Raw genomic sequence first — 23662 nt, 5'->3', positions numbered from 1 at the left:
TTTTTGTTTTTCAAAAGGAAAGCTAAGAGATGTGAACAGGATTCCTCCCCTTCATAGGGCAATCTGATTAAACTTTCACCAAATGCTGGGTTTGCTTTCAGGTCCCTATTAAAGAAGTTATGAGCATTAAAGGAAGGATCAATGACAATAAGTTGAAGGGCCAGAGAAATCTCAGTTCTTATCATCAGGAGATGATAATTGAGATTTTAAACAGCCCTGGGGCTGGAGATGTAACCCAGTTGGTAGAATACTTGCTGGGCATTCACAGAGCTCTCGGTTTGTTCTCTGGTCCCAGGTGTAGGATAGCACACACCTGAAGTCCCAGCACTCAGGAGGTAGAGGCCTGAGGATCAGAAGCTCAAGGTCCTCCCTCTTCAGGTACAGAGAGAGTTTGAGGCCAACCTGGGATACTCAGTGTCAAAAACAAATAACAGCCTTCAACAATAGAGGGCTTTGATAAGAAAATCTTGGTTGTTCTGAGCTCCAGGCAAAAGGAGTTTGGGCAACAGGGAAAGAGATGGGGTTAGTGTGACCCAGGAGATTTCAATTAGGAATTTGAGAATGTTTAAGCCCATAAAACACTGGGGGGGATTCTAAGGGCAGATTCATCTTTTTTTTTTTAAATATTTATTTATTTATTATGTATACAACATTCTGTCTGTGTGTATGTCTGCAGGCCAGAAGAGGGCACCAAACCCCATTACAGATGGTTGTGAGCCGCCATGTGGTTGCTGGGAATTGAACTCAGGACCTTTGGAAGATCAGGCAATGCTCTTAACCTCTGAGCCATCTCTCCAGCCCCAGATTCATCTTTTAAAAGAGATCTCGATGGGCGGTGGTGGCGCACACCTTTAATCCCAACACTTGGGAGCAGAGGTAGGTGGATCTCTGTGAGTCCAAAGAAAGTCTGGGAAGGTCTCAGAATTCTGAGTGGGTTCAGCTCTCATCCCTGACTTTGGCAGACAGTTTTTTTCCCAGCCCTGTTTGTCTCAGTAACCTAGATTGGCTATAGAATTCCTCATATGCCCTGTTTTAACCTACTGCAGTGTGAGACTGGTGTGGCTGGTCACACTGCATGATCTCTGTGTCTGTGTGAGTGTGCTGTGTGTGTCCAGAGGGCACTGGAGCCCCTGAGCTGGAGCTATGGGCGGTTGTGAGCACCCTGGTGTGGGCACCGGGAACCAAAGTTGGCAAAAGCAGCAAATGCTCTCCGCTGCTGAGTCATCTCTCCAGCTCATTATGAATCCAAAAAGGAATCTGCTTATTTTTATTTATTTGTATGTGTATATAATGTCCTGGCACGCTTGTAGGGGAAGGGGTCCTGCCCTATTGCTCTCCATGAAGACGGGGTCTCTCACTGAACCTCAAGCTTGCTAGACAGCTGGCCATCAGCAGCACCTGGGGTTATAGAAGCTTGGCAAGCTGCGCCCAGCTTCTGTGTGAGTGCCGGAGATCTGAACTCGGGTCTTCATGCATGGGCAGCAAGAGCTTAACTCACAGAGCCCCAGCCCCAGCCTCAGCCCGGGCCCCGGCTCCAGCCCCGGCCTCGGCCCCAGCCCACATGTGCCTAAAGAGGGCACATGTGTTGGCTCCTATGAGTAACCAGATGTCTTCAACTACCTACTCCGGTTAGGGTCATGAAAAGGATTCTCTGTAGATCTTGGCCTAGGATCCAGTAGAGAGGGCAGTCACTGAGTTCTGTGTATGTGGAAGCCAGAGATTTACCTTGGATGTCAGGCACTGGCCTCCTTCATTTTTGAGACAGGGTCTCTAATTGATCTGGAACTTGCCGAGTAAGCTAGTGAGCTCCTGGGGTCTGCCTCTTTCCACCTCATTGTGGGATTGCAAGTAAAGCCACCATGCCCAGCTTTAATGTATATATTTAATATATATATTACAATACACGCACATGCATAGACGATTGATTTTCTTTTTTATCTGGGTGCCGGAGATCTAATTCATGCTTGTGTGGCAACCATTCTTCCCACCGAATTCTCTTGCCAGCTCCCAGACTGAACTCGTTTGCAAATGTGAAGCTGGAATTAGACGATCCTAGCGATAACCCATGACATATCTTTAATTCATTACAAGCAGCGGCCCAAGCAGGCTTGTGGAGAGTGCCAGGGAGGCTCACAGGAGGGAACCAGAGGGCCGCAGCTGCTCATGGTAATTTGACATATAGCTCAGAGCCTGACTCTGTCAGGTGAAGTGGCCTGGACAGTTTAGCCTCTGTCCCCAGAGTTAACCAGCTTCTCCCATAAAGCTTCCTTTGTGAATGTTAAATGAGCTGCCTTTAGAACGGCAACACCTCAAATGTCAAGCGCCAGAGAGGGAAGGTTTACACAGCAAGGGCAGGATGGCTGGTGTAGCTTCTGGGCCCTACACCTTCATCTTTTATTAACTGTCCTTGCTTTCTTTTTATCAATTAACCTTATTATCCCTTTCAACTGGCTCTACCTATGGAAGCACCGTGAAGGATATAGCTTAGATATCTTTATTTTTTCTTTTAAATAATGTAGCAGAAGCTCACAGAGTTGGTACCACCCTTTAAAAGTCACACTTTCCCTTGGCAGGGGGGATGGAGGGGAGGGGAGACGGGGACGACTCTTCGTTCCGCATGGATCCAGCCAAGCCACATAACCAGAGTGTGTCTTTACTGAGACCAGCTCCCTGATACTCCCTTCCCAGTGCTGCTTTCTCAAGTTTCATGGAAGCTGAGGCTGTACATATGGGAATTACCCCCATGGTGCAACTGTCTGCATAGAAACCCTGTCCGGGCAGGGGATGTAGCTCAGAGCATGCTGATATTATGCTCCTTTTACATATTTGGTTTTTTGAGATAGGGTTTCTCTGTGTAGCCCTGGCCGTCCTTGAACTCATTCTGACAGCAGGCTGGCTTCACACTCAGAGATCCGCCTCTTCTGTCTCCCAAGTGCTAGGATTAAAGACATGTGCCACCACTGCCTGGTTTTGGAGTGTTTTTTCAACATTTGTACTTTTTTATTCATTCATTATGTTTACACTGTTCTGCCTATATGTATGCCCACACACCAGAAGAGGGCACCAGATCTCACTACAGATGGTTGTGAGCTTAAGAAGTTCTGCAGTTTTTGCTACTAATGCTGAGTCAGGAAGCCTTCTCTTATTCTGCTTGCTGCCAACAAACAGCCTATCTGAAAAAAAAAGGGCTACAAAGAAGCTGCATTTGGCTCCTGTTTTTGTGGTTCTCGAAGCCCTGTTTTGTCTTGTTTTTATTAATTTTTATTGAGCTCTACATTTTTTCTTTGCTCCGCTTTCTGCCTGTCCCCTCCCCTTCATTCCTCTCCCATAGTCCCCATGCTTTCAATTTACTCAGGAGATCTTGTCTTTTTCTACTTCCCATGTAGATTAGATCTATGTAAGTCTCTCTTAGGGTCTTCATTGTTGTCTAGGTTCTCTGGGATTGTGGTTTGTAGGCTTGTTTTCTTTGCTTTATGTTTAAAAACCACTTATGAGTGAATATATATGATAATTGCCTTTCTGTGTCTGGGTTATCTCACTCAAAATGATGTTTTTTTAGCTCCATCCATTTGCCTGCAAATTTCAAGATGTCGTTATTTTTTTCTGCTGTGTAGTACTCCATTGTGTAAATGTACCACATTTTCCTTATCCATTCTTCGGTCGAGGGGGCATTTAGGTTGTTTCCAGGTTCTGGCTATGACAAACAGTGCTGCTATGAACATAGTTGAGCACATGTCCTTGTGGCACAAATTGAGCATCCTTTGGATATATACCCAAAAGTGTTATTTCTCGGTCTTGAGGAAGGTTGTTTCCTAATTTTCTGAGAAATCACCATACTTACATCCAAAGGGGCTGTACCAGCTTGTACTCCAACCAGCAATGCAGGAGAATTCCCTTTTCCCCACAACCTGTCCAGCATAAGTTGTCATCAGTGTTTTATTTATTTATTTATTTTTTGGTTTTTTGAGACAGGGTTTCTCTGTGGCTTTGGAACCTGTCCTGGAACTAGCTCTGTAGACCAGGCTGGTCTCGAACTCACAGAGATCTGCCCGCCTCTGCCTCCCGAGTGCTGGGATTAAAGGCGTGCACCACCATCGCCCGGTCATCAGTGTTTTTGATCTTGGCCATTCTTACAGATATAAGATGGAATCACAGAGTTGTTTTGATTCACATTTCTCTGATGACTAAGGATGTTGAGCATTTCCTTAAGTGTCTTTCAGCCATTTTAGATTCCTCTGTTGAGAGATCTCTGTTTAGATATGTACTCCATTTTTTATTGGATTATTTGTTCTTTTGATGACCAATTTCTTTTCTTTTCTTTTTCTTTCTTTCTTTTTTTTTTTGGTTTTTTTGAGACAGGGTTTCTCTGTGGCTTTGGAGCCTGTCCTGGAACTAGCTCTTGTAGACCAGGCTGGTCTCAAACTCACAGAGATCCACCTGCCTCTGCCTCCCTAGTGCAGAGATTAAAGACATGCGCCATTACCACCTGGCGATGACCAATTTCTTGAGTTCTTCATACATTTTGGAGATCAGACCTCTGTCTGATGTGGGGTTGGTGAAGATCTTTTCCCAGTCTGTAGCTGTTGATTGTCTTGTTGACCATGTCCTTTGCTTTACAGAAGCTTTTCAATTTCAGGAGATCTCATTTATTAATTGTTTCTCTCAGTGTCTGTGCTACTGGGGTTATATTTAGGAAGTGGTCTTCTGTGCCAATGCGTTCAAGTGTACTTCCTACTTTCTCTTCTATGAGGTTCAATGTGACTGGCTTTATGTTGAGGTCTTTGATCCATTTGGACTTGAATTTTGTGCATGGTGATAGGTATGGATATATTTTCATCCTACATATTGAAATTCAGTTATGCCAGCACCATTTGTTAATATGCTTTCTTTTTTCATTCGATATTTTTTGTTCTTTGTCAAAAATCAGGTGTTTGAAAGTGTGTGGATTGATATCTGGGTCTTCTATTCGGTTCCATTGGTCCTCCTGTCTGTTCTTATGCCAATACCAGGCTGTTTTCAGTACTGTAGCTCTGTAGTAGAGTTTGAAGTCAGGGATTGTGATGCTTCCAGAAATTCTTTTATTGTACAGGATTGTTTTGTCTATCTTGGGTTTTTTGCTTTTCCATATGAAGTTGAGTACCATTCTTTCAAAGTCTGTGAAGAATTTTACTGGGATTTTGATGGGCATTGTATTGAATCTGTAGATTGCTTTTAGTAAGATTGCCATTTTTACTATGTTAATCCTACAGACCCAAGAGCATGGGAGATCTTTCCACTTTCTGGTGTCTTCTTCAATTTTCTTCTTCAAAGATTTAAAGTTCTTGTCACACAAGTCTTCCAATTGTTTGGTTAGAGTTACTCAGATATATTTTATGCTATTGTGAAGGATGATGTTTCTCTGATTTCTTTCTCAGCCTATTTATCAACTGTGTAAAGGAGAGCTACTGATTTTTTTGAGTTAATTTCGTATCCTGCTACATTACTGAAAGTGTTTATGAACTGTAGAAGTTTCTTGGTAGGATATTTTGGGGTTGCTTATATAAACTATCATATCATCAGGAAATAGTGAGAGTGTGACTTCTTCTTTTCTGATTTGTATCCCCTTGATCTCCTTTTGATGTCTTATTGCTCTAGTTAGGATCTCAAGAACTATATTGAATATATATGGAGAGAGTGGACAACCTTGTCTTGTTCCTGAGTTCAGTGGGATTGCTGTGGGTTTTTCTCCATTTAGTTTGATGTTGGCTGTAGGCTTGCTGTATATTGCCTTTATTATATTTAGGTATGTTGCTTGTATCCCTGCTCTCTCCAAGACTTTTATCATGAAGGGATGTTTTGTCAAAAGCTCTTTTGGCATCTAATGAGATGATCATGTGGTTTTTATTTTTTAGTTTGTTTATATGGCAGATTACATTGACAGATATTTGTATGAATCATCCCTGCATCTGTGGGATGATCATGGTGGATGATGGTTCTGATTTGTTCTTGTATTCAATTTGCCAGTATTTTATTTAATATTTTGCATCAATGTTTATGAGTGAGATTGGTCTGTAATTCTCTTTCTTAGTAATGTCTTTCTGTGGTTTGGGTATCAAGGTAATTGTAGCCTCATAAAAAGAGTTTGGCAATGTTCCTTCTGTTTCTATTGTGTGGAACAATTTGAGGAATATTGGTATTAGTTCTTCTTTGAAAATCTTGTAGAATTCTGAGCTGAAACCATCTGGTCCTGGGCTTTTTTTGGTTGGGAGACTTTTGATGATTTTTTTCTATTTCTTTAGCAGTTGTTATAGGTCTGTTTAATTTGCTTATCCAGTCTTGATTTAATTTTGCTAAGTGATATTCATCCAGAAAGTCGTCCATTTCCTTTAAGTTTTCCAATTTTGTGGAGTATAGGTTTTTGAAATAAGACCCGATTATTCTCTGTATTTCCTCCATTTCTGTTGTTGTATCCCCCTTTTCATTTCCGATTTTGTTAATTTGGATATTCTCTCTTTGCCTTTTGGTTAGTTTGGATAAAGGTTTGTCTATTTTGTTTATTTTCTCAAAGAACCAACTCTTCGTCTCATTTATTCTTTGTATTGTTTTCTTTGTTTCTATTTAGTTGATTTCAGCTCTCAATTGATTATTTCCTGCCATCTAGTTCTCTTGGGTGAGTTTGCTTCTTTTTGTTCTAATGTTTTCAAATGTTCTGTTAATTCATTAGTGTGGGATTTTTTTCCAGCTTCTTTATCTAGGCATTTAGTGCTATGAACTTTTCTGTTAACACTGCTTTCATTGTGTCCCATAAATTTGGGTATGTTGTGTGGTCATTTTCATTGAATTTTAGGACATCTTTAACTTCTCCCTTTATTTTTTTCCTTGACCCATTGATGATCCAGGTGAGCATTGTTTAATTTCCATGTGTGTATGGGATTTCTGGAATGAGTGTTACTGTTGAAGTCTAGTTTTAAGCCACACATCTAAAGCTTAAATCATATATTAAACCCCACACACTAATAGTGGGAGACTTAAACACTCCATTCTCACCACTGGACAGGTCAGTCCGACAAAACATGAACAGAGAAATAAAGGAACTTACAGATGTTATGACTCAAATGAACTTAACAGACATCTATAGAACATTCCATCCAAACAGAAAAGAATATACATCTGACTTGAGACTGCCTCTCTGCCTTTCCTCTTCCAAGAATTCTCTTAGTCTGGCCACCCCTTCCATATTTCCTGCGTGGCTGCTGGTCAATCAGCATTGTATTAAGTCATTACAATGAACAAAAGCATTATCCCACAGCACGAGGAAAAGAAGTTGGGTAATAAATATTACACTTTTTTACTTAAAATTTCAAGAAGCATGGGCTGAAAAACGTAGTTTAGCTCACCTAGGATACAGGAAACCCTTGATTTGATCTCTAGCAGTGCGTACATGGAGGTGGTTGTGCTCGCCTATAATTCCAGCACTTACAAGGTGGAGATGAAAAGAGCGGAAGTTCAAGGTCATCCTCAGCTACACAGCAGGCTCAAAGGCAGCCTGAGATACTTGAGACCCTGGGGTATATGTCTCAAATACATAAATACATAAATTTAGCAGGTAAAATGCTTGCCGTGCAAGCGTGACTCAGTGACACCCATGCCTGTAATCCCAGTGTTTCTGCTGGGACAAGAAAGGTGCAACCAGGAGAACCCCCAAAGCTCACATGCCAGCTGGCCTCGCATCTATGGTGGAAAACAAACAAACAAACAAAAACAAACCCCAAGAGACCCTGTCTCAAACAAGGTGGAAAGGTAAGGACGGACGTCACCTGACCTCCACAACATGGTGATGTATGCACGCTGATATCCACACACAGATACACAGAGATAGAAATAAGATTAAAAGAAAATGGAAGGAAGCAAATAATTTGAGAGAGATATAAGAAATGGGCCAAAGCTTCAGCTTAGTGATAGTTAAAATATGCAGGTGCCTTAAAGGATCTGGAAAGAGCAGCAGGATTTTGTACTTGCATTTGGTGAGTATTCTTATCTATGCCTGAGGAGAGGTGGTGGTGTTTTAGCTTCATCCTCAGATGGGGAAGCAGACTTAGTGAGCATGAGAGAAACACAGGTTCCTGCTCTGGTGTCAGAGGTACACAGGTGTGAGTCTCATGGAGGGCTGTGTTCTCATCATCCCAACCCTGTCTTTTACTTACTCCACCCCCATCCCACCAATCCACATCTACTCTTGATGTAGCCCAGGTTGGCCTTGAGTTTTCTAACTGATGATGGCCTTGAGCTTCTGATTCTTTTACCTCACTCTCCCAGTGTTATGATTCTAGGTATGTGCTGGTCAGGCCTGGCTTCATGGGATGCTGCGAACTGAACCTGGGAACTCACAGATAGTAGGAAAACACTAGCAATCGAGCTACATCCCCACCTGCTGGGAACGCCATTTTAAAAGGCGGTGAATACTGTTCACCTGTCAAGTCTTTACTGTAGATGAACTCAGACCAGAGGGAGTGGGAGATAGGAAGAAAAGGGAGGGAGGAGGCAGAGCGAGAAGAGGCAACAGGCCACCGGAAGGCTGCATTAGGGTGGCTTCTCAGATGCTCACTTCCTTTCAGATAGCTGAGGACCAGATTTTAGCAAAGGCCAGCAGCATACACAGAATTCACATCCTTTTCAAAGGAGAGATCTTTGCTCACAACTGTTAAAAAGACACATTTCCCTTCTTCCCCCAGTAACAATGTCCAGAAAATACCGAGAAGGAGGGCAATGGGAAGATCCTCAACAGAAGCCTGCAAGGCCTCCTGAGACAGTAAGTACACCACAGATTTTATTCTAACTGAGTGTTTTTATGAACTGTCATGAAAAATTCTCATTTTGACTAAAAGCATTCTGTGTTTTTAAGCAAGTGCAGAGTGTTGCTGAGAAATCTCTCTAGGCCAACAGATTGGATTCTAGGGCAAGTTCGTGTAATACCAATGTTTTCTAGTTCCTGGGTTTCCTCTGGAGGCTTTGCATTCTGGTGGCATTCAAATGTCACTCTTGGTTGGAGTGTAGCTCAGCAGTAAAACATATGCCTACATGTTCAAGGCCTTGGGGTCTATTCCCCAACCCCCATCCTATGTAGGGCATTAACTGTGAATGCTTTTTATAACCCAGTTAACTTCAGAACAAAAATCTTCTCTATCAATGAGACCTTATGTTGACAGAAGCCATAGAGAACCAGATTTATTTTTCTTACAGTCTTTTAGAAAATTCAGTGCCTCCACCTTGGGGAGACATTTGGGTTTGGCTACAGAACCAATTTCTGAACCTGCATATTTGGGAATTTTCCTTCTGCACAGAAGAAAATTGAGCTGTCATTCTTAGCCCTTATTTTCTAGTGGAGAATTCTGGGAAGGGAAGTTCAGCTAGGGAAGGTGTTTGCAGGGAGGTTTGGACTGCCTGGCTGGAATGACTCATTCAAGGTCAGGCAAAGTCAAAACAAAGAGAGGGTTGAACACAGCTGTCAGCCTTTAAGAATCTCAGACCTTCAGTAGGGTTTTTTTTTTTTTTTTTTGAGGTAAACTATGGTCAGAAGTTAGGGGTTTGTGGTGTTATTTTTTCTCTCCAATTTGCAGAAGAGACCCCCCTATAACATCACTGACCTTGCCTATATCCCTAGAGGAACAGGTTGGGGCACCCCTATCCCTACTGTAGGTGCTTACTTAAAAACCCACACTGGCAGTTTTTCTCTAAAGAGCAAGTCTTTAAGTTGAGAAAGCCCCCCAAGGATGACTCTCATTGAAGGAAAAGGTGCTGAGCCAGGTGTCTGCACTGTTTTTTGTGTCTTGCATATTCACAAAAAGTTGGTGTAGGAGGTCCTTCTGTATTAGTGTGGCGTTCATTGGTTGATAAAGAAATTGCCTTGGCCTTTTGATAGGGCAGACTTAGATAGGCGAAGTAGACAGAACAGAATGCTGGGAAGAAAGGCAGTGTGGCAGATGCAATGAATCTCCAGCCTGAGATGGACGTGGGTTAGAATCTTGCTGGTAAGCCACAGTCAAGTGGTGATACCCAGATTTAATAGAAATGGGTTAATCGAGATGTGAGAGTTAGCCAAGAAGAGGCTAGATATAATGGGCCAGGTAGTAATTTAATTAATACAATTGTGGTGTGATTATTTCGGGGGCTAAGCTAGCCGAGCAGTAGAACATGGCCCATTCGCCTCTTACTACAAAGGGTACTAACCCATACCCATCCCTGAGGACATAGACCACTCAGCAATGCCCCATGGGTATCTGTATTCACAAAGGATACTAGTCTATACCCATCCCTGAGGACACACACCTCCCAGAAATGCCCCATGGCCCCATGGGTATCTGTATTCACAAAGGGTACTAGTCTATACCCACTCCTGAGGACATAGACCACTCAGCAATGCCCTGCGGGTATCTGAAATGGTTCTGTTTTATGGTATCTGCTGGGCAGGTCCTTCTCTGTTTTGCTCAAGTCTTGAACTTCTCATTAGGTTCTAGGCTGCTAAGACCACACTTTCCTGGCCGTTGCTTTCTCTGCATGCACAGGAAATGCCTGTAGGTCTGGCAGGCACTTCTTCCTCTCTCCACACTCCTGTTCCAAACTGCGCATTCAATATTTGAGAACCTTTAACTGTGTTTCCTCTTAGCCTGGACCACACTTGGGGGTCACACTTTCTATTAAGTTATAAAGACCCTGTTTTCCATCAGTTGGCTTAGAAGGGACTGTGTCTGTAGTCGTCAGATATCCTATAAATTCCAGCTTATAAACTAAAATGACACTTTTTTTTTGAGACAGGGTTTCTCTGTGTAGCCCTAGTTGTCCTGGAACTCACTATGTAAACCAGCCTGGCCTTGAACACTGAGACACTGACCCTACCCCCTGGAGGGTAATGTAAGCCACCATTGCCCAGCTTAAATGCCACTCTTACAAACATTCAAGAAACTTAAGAATCATTTTCTTCAATATAGCAATTGAAAAAATATATTTTTTTCAATATAGCAATATAGAAAAAGGAAGTAGGAAAAACCACCGGAAATCAGGGGGCTAGGAGTAGAGTTGAATATTTATTTGAATTAAAGTAAAATTCCCTTATTTAACCCTTTGCACATGACGTCGTGATTCTGGCTGCTTTAGACCATGGTGAACTAGCATGCACAATGCAGATACAGTTCTTGAGAAAGGACCGCTTGTCAATCACATGAATAATTTACCTATAATATTAGTAAGACCTCTTTGTTTTGAAGAAACATAAAGGAGAGATGGAGTATGGTGGCTTTTGAGCAAGGCCTTGAAGGGGGGCTACGTTGACATTTGGAAGAAATTGAGTCTCCCTCACAGGAAATAGACAGTGAGTACAAAGAACCCAAGAGAATCCCTCTGCAGTGACTGAGAAACAGCTAGGAGGAAGCCTGGCTGGGGCAGAGGGTAGGGATAGAGCTTGCGGCACCTTGTAGGCGGTCTGGGTACTTGGGCTTTTACCACAGGGGGATGAGGATTCAGAGGAGTGTTCAAACAGGGGAGCAACTGGCCTTCCTTTTACACGTCACTAGCTGCAAGGCCAGAGGACGGTAAGCGGACAGGCATAAAAGAGGAGTGGCAGGTAAGGAGATCACCGAAATGAGCTCCGGAATTCATTGTCCTGGAAATCATAAAACATGCTTTGGATGTAAACAAAAGGGAAGGGTAGTACAACTACGGAATACAAAATAAGAATGGGAAACATTTTTTAAAAAAATGCTTAAGCTGTGAGGCAAAAGATGCTACCACATCTATTCTCGATGCCACGGACTCTGGACCTATGCTCTAGAGGCAGAAGCAGGCGAATCTCTGAATTCGAGGACAGCCTGATCTACAAAGTGAGTTCCAGGACAGCCAGGGCTACACAGAGAAACCCTGTCTCGGAAAAGAAGCAAAAAGCAAAAGCAAAAGAATAAGCTTTTATGGGCTTTCTCAGGATGTTCTCTTCTTCCTATTTCCCAAAATTACCTGGATGCCCCCCCCCCAAAAAAAGCAGGTCCCATCTCATTCTGTGATTATAGCACGACTGCATGAGAATTCCTGTGATTAAGGTTTGTTTGGGAAGCTGCTCACTAACTTCCCCATGCTTCTTGGGCACAGTTAGGAGTTTGCTGAGGTCTAAAAAAACACCACAGGACATCCGTGAGGGCCGGCAGGTGGCGCCACGTGATCGTGAGCAGCCGAGGGCGCTCAGAGGCCTGCAGGCAGCGGGTCCACAGCTTTGCCAGGGCCACCCTGTCACCTCGAATCTCTCGAGGAGCGATGTGCAGAAGTGCAGGCTGGGGACTTGACCAGTATCCCCATTTGATTTTAGGTTCTGTGCACCCTAAGCCGTCTCCACTCGGCTCTGGTGCTCTCAGGGCAGGAGGGTTCAGCCCTTTCAGCACCGACGCGGAGCCCCGTGGAGCTCGCAAGGTCCTGCAGCGAGGACCCGCAGCCTTGCGCCTCGGGGCAGTGCTGCAGGGCTGCCAGGCCGTGCGCGGGGGATCTACTACAGAGACCCCACAGGGAGCGCCGCACCCGCGGACCGCTCCTCTTCATTGGACGCCTGGAGGAAGACCACGCCCCTTTCCCTACAGCGCTCCTTTTTGACTGGCTCTCGGGTCCGGGATGGCCACGCCTCCTCCCCTCGCATACACAAGAGTCACGCGCCTTTCAGTTGGAAACTTGGCATGCTGAGGAGGACAGTGGCCCTCATCTCCCCGCCCACCGCCCGTGCCATTGGTGCGGCACGCCGACTGCGACCACGCCCCCATTCCAGCCCCCTGGCTGGGAAGGCGGGCACCCGCTCTTGATTGGCTGGCCGATCTGCCATTCGTGGGAGCGGCTAGCACACCCCTCCCTCCCTTCCCTCCTCCCGCGAGCCCGGGGGTTCCACAGCGGGCCCAGTCCGAGTCAGTGTCATTCAGAGAGGCGGACTGCTGAGTGCTGGGCGCGGACGTGCGCTGCAGTCCTGCTCGGGCGCCGGTGCCTGCGCTCGCGCCGCCGGGTGGGAAGGATGAAGCCTCAGCTGGAGCAGCCACCCTATGATTGGCTGTGGCGCTTGTGAACCCGAAGTAAAGATGGCGGGCGGGCAGGCAGCCGCCGCACTGCCCGCTTGGAAGATGGCGGCTCGCCGCAGCCTCAGTGCCCGCGGCCGGGGGGTCCTGCAGGCAGCTGCGGGCCGGCTGCTGCCGCTGCTCCTGCTGAGCTGCTGCTGTGGCGCGGGCGGCTGCACAGCGGCCGGCGAGAACGAAGAGACCGTGATCATCGGGCTGCGGCTGGAGGACACGAACGACGTGTCGTTCATGGAAGGGGGTGCGCTGCGGGTGAGCGAGCGGACCCGGGTCAAGCTGCGGGTGTACGGGCAGAACATCAACAACGAGACGTGGTCCCGCATCGCCTTCACCGAGCACGAGCGGCGCCGGCACACACCCGGCGAGCGCGGGCTGGGGGGCCCCGCGCCGCCGGAGCCGGACAGCGGCCCCCAGCGCTGCGGCATCCGCACCTCAGACATCATCATCTTGCCCCACATCATTCTCAATCGCCGCACATCGGGCATCATCGAGATCGAGATCAAACCGCTGCGCAAGATGGAGAAGAGCAAGTCTTATTACCTGTGCACGTCTCTCTCCACGCCCGCACTGGGCGCCGGTGGCTCCGGGTCTGCGAGTGGCGCCGTCGGGGGCAAGGGTGGCGCGGGGGTGGCCGGACTCCCGCCTCCCCCATGGGCCGAGACCACCTGGATTTACCACGACGGTGAGGACACCAAGATGATCGTGGGCGAGGAGAAGAAGTTCCTGCTGCCCTTCTGGCTGCAAGTGATCTTCATCTCGCTGCTGCTGTGCCTGTCAGGCATGTTCAGCGGCCTCAACCTGGGGCTCATGGCTCTGGACCCGATGGAGCTGCGCATCGTGCAAAACTGCGGCACCGAGAAAGAGAAGAATTACGCCAAGCGCATCGAGCCGGTGCGCAGGCAGGGCAACTACCTGCTGTGCTCGCTGCTGCTGGGCAACGTGCTGGTCAACACCACGCTCACCATCCTGCTCGACGACATCGCGGGCTCAGGCCTTGTGGCGGTGGTGGTCTCCACCATTGGCATCGTCATCTTCGGGGAAATCGTGCCCCAAGCCATTTGCTCCCGACACGGCCTGGCAGTAGGGGCCAACACCATTTTTCTCACCAAGTTTTTCATGATGATGACCTTCCCTGCTTCTTACCCGGTTAGCAAACTGCTGGACTGCGTCCTGGGCCAGGAGATAGGCACTGTCTATAACCGGGAAAAACTGCTGGAGATGCTCCGGGTCACTGACCCCTATAACGACCTCGTTAAAGAGGAACTGAACATCATCCAAGGGGCTCTGGAGCTCCGCACCAAGACGGTAGAGGACGTGATGACTCCCCTCCGGGACTGTTTCATGATCACCGGCGAGGCTATCTTGGACTTCAACACCATGTCGGAAATCATGGAGAGTGGCTACACGCGAATCCCAGTGTTCGAGGGAGAGCGTTCCAACATCGTGGACCTGCTCTTTGTCAAAGACTTGGCCTTCGTGGACCCAGATGACTGTACTCCCTTGAAAACCATCACCAAATTTTACAACCACCCCTTGCACTTCGTCTTCAATGACACCAAGTTGGACGCTATGCTGGAAGAATTTAAGAAAGGTGAGAAATTTTGCTCTTTTTTTTAAATTGGCTCTTCTCTTTCTGCCTCCATCCTCCTCCCTCCCTAAGTCCTCTACCCCCAGACCAACCCCCCAGGGAGAGTTGACCGGAATTTCTCCTTCTAATTGCACAGCTGAAAGGGTGGCATGAACTTGGGGACGGATTGAACTAGTAAGCACTTCTGGGTTTAAAAGCCTGAGACTGTCATTACTTTTCCCACATCATCAAAAAACAAGCTTTGTAATTTCAGTGCATGAAACTTGACCCCCTTGGGGCCTCTGGTCTTGAGGGATCTACTTCATTCATTGTCTGGCTTCAGAATAGGTAGGTGAAAGTACAGGTTGGCTCCCGAGATGCCCTTCGGTTATATCTGATACAGACATTTGGAGAAAATTTAAGCAGGTGTTAAAAACCCAGTGTAATCCTTTTCCTTAAACATCCACATTGACATTTCGAAGATTGGCGGTGTAATTTTGGTGGATTTTGTTCTTGGCTCTCTGGCATCCTGCAGGGTAGATTGAGGACTTTTGCGGGTGGAGCAGGGGTAAAGAAAGTACCATTAAAACCCCCACTTTATTTGGATGTGACTTCTCTACCTAGAAAAGAGGGGTTTTGCTTTATTTAAAGCAAACTTCGTCATTACCATCTAACTGGGAAAAGCTGGAGGTGAATTAACTTTTGACGCGCTGTATCTGTCCTCCTCTCCTGCTTACACTTATCTGTCAGCAGTGAAGTTTCCTAAAGCAAGTGTGGTTTGGGTAGAAAAGTCGACCTGTGACAGTGATGTGCATACCGTTCTTAATCGTGATTTATTCTTGGATTTTTCGTCAGTTTAAAAGTGTTCTTTTAATCTCAGATCCTTGATACATTAAGATGAAATACTCCATCTCCAAATCCGGGTTCTAGGGTATTGACTGGGAAGAGGCCCAGCGTCTGGTGTTTGAGTGTTCACAGCTCACCGTTTCTTGCATTGAATAGTATTACGTGTCTTAATTTGTCATAAATAGGTAAATGGCAAGCTGCACTATTAGTATTGAGACTTTGGAAGTTTCCAGTAAGTAGCTAGTGCGGTTAAAACCAAGGGATGCTGAGTTTTGTCATTGGTGCTTGGCATGCACCGGCACTGCAAAGTGTGTGTAACCTTGCATGACCCGAAAACTAAATTCCCATTCTTCGCATGGAATTTCGATCACTAATGGGGTTGCTACCCTGACAAAAGCCATATGTACCTGGTGACAGCTCCCTGGATGTGATCATTTGAACATACAGTGTGTGTGCTTGTCCTTGCTCCCTTTTCTTGGATGAATGGTGTCCTCTCTGGAACAGGACCACAATGCAGTAATTTTCATATAAAAAAAATAGAGCAGAATGTGCTTCAGGGCTTAGTAATTTGCATTTAAAAGCAGGAGGAGAAAAAGAAAATGTCCAGTATCTCTAGCTACAGAGCATTTGGGGTGTCCGTTGACTGCCAAGCTGTTTATTAGAGCACTGAACTAGCGTCTTCTCTCTGCCACACAGGAAGACGTCTTGAATGCTTCAGGATGCCCTGAAGTCCCAGTGCGTGCAGTTTCTTACATCCTTTGTTGTTGTTGTTTTTATTCTTGTTCAAATTTTTTGCTTATCACCTTATATATTGCTAATACTAGGCTGAGTCCGGCATGATGATGTGGACCTGTGGTTCCAGCTATGTGGGAGGCTGAAGCTGGAGGATTGCTTGAGTCTAGAGTTCCACAGAGGCCTAGTCCATTAAAACAAAACAAAACCCAACACCCACTAGTTTGTACTCCCTGCTAGAGGCTTTCTTTACTTCGGTATCTTTTTCTTTTAGAATTTGGCTGTTTACTTCCTACTCCTACTCAAAGTTTAAAAAATTTTATATTATTTTAAAATTTGTTATTGGTTAGTTGTGCTTGAACCAGGTTTCTGTGGCTGCTTTAATTTTTTCATTGTAGGAGGAGCTGTTTTCCCCTTAGAATCACCTCTCATTGGTACCCCTCTCGTCAGGGTCTGGCCAAGAGGTTTCTATGTACCTGACCCTTTGAACTCATGACCCCTCCTGCCTCAGTCTTCCAAGTGTTGGGGTCCCAGGTGCTCACCACACAGCCTGGCTCTCAGTACCTTTTGAAATGTGTTCTTCAAGTGATGGAAATATTGGTGTTTTCCTATAAGTTCTAGAAAAATAACACATATTATTTCACTTTAGTTTTTATCCAATGAGATGCACATGTTTGGTTAAGAAGCAGAGCGAATGGAAGATACGTTCGGTCTAGTAACCAATTCTGAAAAGCAAAGACAGTGGCAAATTGGAGAGTTAAGCCATGTTTTTAAAAGAACAAAATGGCTGTTTGCTACTTAAACAATTCCCTTTGATTTTTTAAAGATGAATTTGGTCAATTTAACTTTCCAATCACTTACGTTAGTTCTGTTTTTTTTTAATTAAAATTATTTATTTAATTTTATGTGATTGTGTATGTGCCTGAGTGTGTGTATGTGCACCAAGTACTTGCAAAAGTCAGAGTTGTCAGATCCCCTAGAACTGGAATTACCAAGTTGTGAACCAGCTGCCATGTGGGCACTGGGAACCGAACTCAGGTCCTCTGCATGAGCAATAAGTGCTTAATTACTGAGCATCTCTTTAGCCCCTGTCCTTTTCTTTTAGAAAAAAGTTTGTGAAACCACATTCAAATCTCAAACTCTTAAAAAAGAAAGACAAGAGAAAAGAAACACAGAAATTGAAATAATGACATTTTTGTTTTGAAGGCAAATATTTTGACAAATTAAAAAAATTATATTGGTTTTACCAGTTCACAACACTCTTTTATACTCTGGTGTAATATATACTTTTTCATACTATAAATGATGCTATATTTGCTACACTAACAGAAGGTTGTAATTAAATTTGTAGATACTTTTTAAAGCAGGTATTAATATATTGCCCAGGTATTAGTTCTTTTTAATGTATGAGAAATAGTTCACCTGATTTTCTTTTCGTGATCTGCTAGTTAAGATATAACTGTTTTTCTAATGCATTGGGTATTGAACTCGTGGCAGCTCGTTACCAGTGGGTTTGCCTCAGCTCTGTGAACTAATTAAATTTTTTTTAAAGTTTATTTATTTATTTATGGGTATGTGTGTAGAGATCAGAGGACAGCTTGTGGGAGTTGGTTCTCTCCTTCATTCTGGAGATGGAAGTCAGGGGTCAGGCTTGGCAGCAAGCACCGTTATCGGTTGGGCCACCTCACCAGCCCCTGCTATCGTCCGTTTTATGTTTGTGATAAATAATGCACGGTGTGTGGGATGCGCTGCAAACTTCCCTCTCCCTTTCCTCCTCTTATCTCCATTTCTAAAAAAAACAGAAAGAGAACAAAACAAACACTCCACAATCCCCCTAGAACCCCAGACTGGTTAGATCATTAACCCAAATCTCATTGGAAATTCCCTGTGTAATTGAGCTAAAGCTTTTCTTGTCGATGTTGGTAATCAGTCTGGTTTAGTCTTCACCAAGGTGGTGGAAATGGAAGGTTTGGTAATTGGGAAGATATGCTGCCGTAGTATCTTGAGTGTCTCCTTTTAGGGGCCAGGACTTTTAAACTCTAGGTAACTTGTCGCTTTGTTTGAGAGCAGAAGGTAGTAATGGTGCTAACTTTATAGTTTGACATCGTGGTGGTGATAAGGATGGTTTTGTGCCGTTACGGTCTGAAGGCGTCTGTGAAGAGTCGTGTCGAAATCTCACCTCTGATGTGGTGTTATCCCTATGTTACCAGTGCTGACAGTTGAGGCTGAGAATGCATGATTTGTTTGAGGTCACATAGTAATTCACTGACACGGGTTTTAATTCATGCCTGTGTGACATCAGAATTAGTTATTTGTTTTTGTTTTCATTTGTTTGTTTATTCCACGTGCTGAGCTACACCTCCATCTCTAGAACTCACTCTCTTAATCATTCTCTTATATTGATTTCAAATACTGACTGATATTTGTATTATTTTAAATTTATTTATTTTTATTTTATGTATGAATATGTATGGACCCTATGCTCCTGCCTGGTGCCTGTGGGAGTCAGAAGAGGGCATCGCATCCCTTGGAACTGGAGTTAAGGATGGTTGTGAACCACCATGTGGGTGCTGGGAACTGATGGGTCCTCTCCAAGAGCATCAAGTGCCCCTAAGCGTTTCTGTTTTAATGAGTGTGAGATTTGGTCTTCTGTCAAAACATTGCCTCAGAGCCTTTTGGGCAATAGGCTTTGTGCTTATATGTGATTATATGTGTTACATGTGTTTATATGAAATGTGTTTTTGTTGCTTTAGAGCCAGTGCTTTGGTGATAGTGGATAGAGGTTGGTGCCCTCTTTTTAAATATTGTAATATTCAGAGGCTTTTGCTTGTATGACCGCAATACCATTTTTTTTTTTTTGTGAGAGTTACACATCCAGCACTGAGATTCTTTGTGGATGTTTTACAGCAACATTATACTCTAGCATGCTGCTTTACCACTGTTTTCTTTTATTGCTTTATGTATATGAGCGTTTTGTCTGCATGTAGGTCTGTGCACCACATGCATGCCTGGTGCCCAGGCGGTGGTAAGCCTTCAAGTGGGTGCTGGGAATCTAACCCGAGTCCTTCCAAACAACAAGTGCTGGAGCCAAATTCCCACCCCTCCGACAGTTTTCTAATGGTTCAGTTATGTAACACTGTTTCGCCTGCTTTCTTACCTGTTTCCCCTTTGAGTCACACAATAATTTGTCAAGTGATTTTATCTTTGTTGTTTTGCAGTTACCACATTAACACTTGGTTGCTAATGGCGGTCCTTTTCAAGCTCATATCTCACAGCCACTGGCCCGGTCATTGGATGATAGTTGCTTACAAATCTAAATAAGAAAATAAGCTCCCTAAGCCACAGTAGAAGATGAGAGAACTCAAGAAAACTGTCTAAAGCAAAACAATGCAGAGGGAAGAAAACCTTAACAAAACCCTGCTTGTTTGGTGCACAGCAGCCTGTCGGGCTCCTCCTATACCTTCCTTACCTTCTTATCAAAGGGTTGTGGACTCTAGCCGCCCAGGTATCTACACGGAGGTGACTTTGAAGAATTAGTAACCAGTTACTGGGTTTTTCCCCTTCCTTTTTTTTTTCTCTTCCTTGTAACAGTTACATTCCAGTATTGCAGGAATCATGGTCACAGCTGTTGGGGACTTATGTGGTGAGGTTCTTGTCAGCCTAGGATTTAGTTCGAAACAGGTGACTACCTAATGGTCTTCGAAGGGTGCATGCATAATTTCCATTTACAACATTAGGTATGGGCTGGGGCGGTAGCTCAGTTGGTGTGGTGCTTATCTAGCACGTACAGAACCCTGGTTTCAGTCCCCAGCACTATACATTGGGCATGGTGACACATATTTGTAATTTTAGCACTTGGGAGGTGAGGCAGAAGGGTCAGAAGTTCAAGGTCATCCTTGGTTACTCAGTAAGTTTGAGCCCAGTCTGGGGTATGTGGAACTCTATCTTAAAAAACAGAAACCCATTAGGTACATAATTCACTGTTTCTGCAACTTGGTGAGTCTTTCTCTGTGACTATGTTAAGAGTTTAATATGGAAATATTTTTTCCCTTCACCAGATTCGATGTTCTATTTGTCTAGAATGTAGAAGGATATTTTAAAAAGATGTGAATGGTATCAGCAGTAGATCTGTATATTTCTATGCTCTTATTTTTGTGGGTGCAGTACCATATATTAAACTGTTGTAATTTTGCATGCTTTTCTAATGTACTTGAGAAGTCAGAGAGTATAGAATTGAAGTGAGAAGGTGCGCAGCTTGAAGACTTTCTAGTCCAATGTTTGCCGATGTTCTCACCAGCTGACAGGACTTGTTTGGGTCACTTATTAAGGGTGAGATCTTAGGCCTCACTCAGAGACTTTGTGATTATTGGCTCTGGGGAAAGGGCTGTGGAATCTACTATTGTTAGGCTACCTCAAGGATGTTCATAGGGGATGCCCTTGGTAGCAAACATAGTTTCTCAACCCCAGGAACAAGGAAAGTAAATCTGGAAAACAGAGATGTGTTTGGGGCCACACCCTCAACCCCTGCAACCAGGATAAAACATGGGAAGGAGGGACGAGTTTGGAGCCATGCCATGTCCTTGGCACATCCACTGGACCAGAACTCGCATCCCTGACTTCTAGACTGGCATTCTTTTCTCCCTTCCTTTATTCAGAGTTAAAGGTTAGCCACATCACTGAGAAATCGAGTTTTCAGGTTTGCTGTTGGTTTCTATCTTGTGACTTTGATGTCACTATTTATCTCGTGCTCAAACAATCGTCAACTGGCCCTTTGTTACACAGATAGATAATAGGTCTGACGGTGTAATTGGATTTTATGTTGTGTTATACTTTAGCTTAGTTGATAACTGAGGTTTTACTTTATTATGACAGAGTGGGCGTGTTCTTGGAGACATGGGTATTGTTTTGTAGATTGCTCCTAGCCTTCAGCTGTTAAATGTTGAAATATGAAGCGGCGGGGCTGCGTCCCCAACACCCCGGCCGCTTGGCTAGCTCATGCCCGAAATAACAACACACAAACTGTATTCATTTAAGAACTGCTTGGCCCATGAACTCTAGCCCTTACAGGCTAATTCTCGCACCTGGACTAGCCCATTTCTAATCATCTGTGTAAGCACCCCAAGGTGTGCTTACCGGGAAGATTCTAGCCTACTCGGAGGAGCTTCATTGCGTGCATCTGCCCGGGAGAGCTGAGCATGGCGTCTCTCTGGGAGCAGAGCAGAGTCTGACCTCACTTCCTCTTCCGCCCAGAATTCTATTCTGTTTATTCCACCCACCTATGTTCTAAGCTATGAGGCCAAGCAGTTGGTTTATTATAATTAACCAATTACCTTCCTCCATCAGTTAAATGCAAGTACTCCTTTGGTTAGGGACATATTTGCTCTTTTCTCGTTAGTTGGTTTTCTTTTTGGAGTGGTGAAAGTTGGATTTGGGTCTGCCGGGTAGCGTTTCCTTGGCTCTTTTCATTCCTGCTCACAGACATTTTTGTTGAGATGTTGAGGGCCAGAGCCTCCCGTCATGGCAGAGCGTGTTCCTGAGTGTGTTGAGGCTTGCTCCTCTTCATGATTATCGTATGCACTCCCCCACCTTTTTTCCCCAGACAGGATTTCACAGTGTAGCCCTGGCTGTCCTGGAACTCACTCCACAGACCAGGCTGGTCTTCCAGAAGACCCAGGTTCAATTCCCAGCACCCACATGGCAGCTCATGCTTGTCTGTAACTCCAGTTCTAGGATTTCTAACATCCTCACAGAGATACACATACAGGCAAAATGCCAATGCATATAAAATAAAAATAAATGTAAAAAACTTTTAAAACAATTCAATAGCAAATAAAAACATAAAATATGATGTTGCCTCAGTGTGTTTTGTGGGGTTTCCTGGTTAATGGTATTTTAATTGTACCTAAATTTCCTAACCATTAAGATTAGCTGGCCCTCAAAAGAGTATGGAATGTTTCAGGACCTAAATGATTCTGAGGCCCTTTGAGGGACCAGCACTATATGGAACCCCCACAAAACCCAAGAAAAAAGGCCTGACAAGGTCCTTGCCCAATTCATCCAGACTGTACCCAAAAGGGCTACTGTCTAACTTTAAGCACTAATTACACAAAAACTTCCAAAAATCAAGGATGATCTCTATTAGAATTGGCTTCTATTGTTCATTTCAAAAATTCAAAGGAAGCTGGTGGTGGGGGCTCACGGGGAGGTAGGGAGCTGACAGCGAGTGCCCTTTGTGGGATATATGCTGTTGAGCCAGACTAGGTGGGAATGGGCAGTGGTGGTACCAACCACTTCCCCTGTTTAGATTTTATTTACTTATCTATTTATTTTCAGACTTGATGTGAGATTTATTAGTAAGCATGACTGATGGGGTGTGGGACTCAACACCATGCAAGCCATCAGGGGTACAGGGCTGCCCCTTGTCCAGGCCACAGACGGGGATGTATTTGACCCCACAACCCTCAGGGATGAGCTACTTCTCAGCTACCGTGTCTTCAAATTCATCTGCATTGAATAGTAAAGCCCTGCTTCTCTGAGATGTGGACCTTCTGGTAGCCAGGGACCTTGCACTTGGCTCTACACAGACCCTCAATCACATGTTCCTTACTCCACAGTTGGTGCAGATGGACCTGATGACCTGGTCGAGTTGCATGCCTGGGGCTTTCCAGTGGCACCCACATACCTGTCTGGAGTCTGGGTTGGGCATAGCATTGAGGTCAGGTACATATGTATCCAACAGAAAATTCTCCAGGGTTCCTTAGGGGACCTGTACAAGCAGCAGGATGTATACTCCAAGGAGGCTGCTCTTTGTAGCCATTGAGTTCTATTCCCCCCCCCTCCATTGGCTTAACTGCCTGGAGCTTTCCCCTGTTCTGTGTTAGTGCTGCCACTGATCATAAATACTATTCTGACTGGGTCTTCGTCTCTCACACTCGGTGTCTTCTACTGATGCATGTCAGACCTGGGCCTGAGTGATTCTTTTTGGTTTGGCATGCTGTGGGAAGAATGCCGCTGCTTAACAGTTAAGAGAAGTAGGGGTCCCTTGCATCTGCTTTGGATCGTAACTGACTTCTTTGATCCTAGTAGGAAATGGAGCTGGTTCCTAACTCATATCATATGCAGTCAGAACTAATGTGTGCCAGGCGGGGTGGCACTCCCCTGTAATCCTAGTGCTTCGGAGGCTGAGGCAGGAGCGTGGTGGTTTCAAGGTCAGCCTGGAAAGTACAGCAAGATCTTGTGTCAGAAAAAGAAAAGAAAAAAAAAGTGAAAATAAATAGACTCCGGGAGAGTTAATGCCTACTTGGTTATTTTTGTATTATAATAGTACTTTATTGATAATTGTATGTGGCGGCAAGAGCAGATTAAGTTCCTGTGACTGTAACACAATTCCAGAGTGGATAATTTGTGTGTTTTTCCCAGATCTCCAGGCTGGGAAGTCCAAGATCAG

General features: G+C 44.7%; 1 protein-coding gene across 5 annotated transcripts in view; it reads left to right on the top strand.

Annotated features, from left to right (window-relative positions):
- The first annotated feature begins 49 nt into the window (after nt 1-49).
- Cnnm2 (cyclin and CBS domain divalent metal cation transport mediator 2) overlaps nt 50-23662 on the top strand; it is a 141967-nt gene continuing 118354 nt past the window's right edge. For 2 of the 5 annotated variants that reach the window (XR_007592532.1, XM_050146272.1), the window contains exons 1-4: nt 50-876; nt 6602-6649; nt 8712-8788; nt 12329-14661. Coding sequence is in view for 4 of the 5 variants with exons in the window: in XM_050146272.1 (XP_050002229.1) it covers nt 13041-14661 (1621 nt within the window). In the remaining variant the exon portion in view is untranslated. Of the gene's footprint in view, nt 877-6601; nt 6650-8440; nt 8789-12328; nt 14662-23662 lie in introns of those variants that run through there. The other 3 variants (XM_050146256.1, XM_050146245.1, XM_050146266.1) reach the window with 3 other exon arrangements.

The sequence above is a fragment of the Alexandromys fortis genome, unplaced genomic scaffold (genome assembly GCF_014885135.2).
Source record: "Alexandromys fortis isolate MF-2015 unplaced genomic scaffold, M_Fortis_MF-2015_v1.1 scaffold_16, whole genome shotgun sequence".
NCBI classification, from domain to species: domain Eukaryota; kingdom Metazoa; phylum Chordata; class Mammalia; order Rodentia; family Cricetidae; genus Alexandromys; species Alexandromys fortis.
This window is presented reverse-complemented; position numbering and strand designations above follow the sequence as displayed.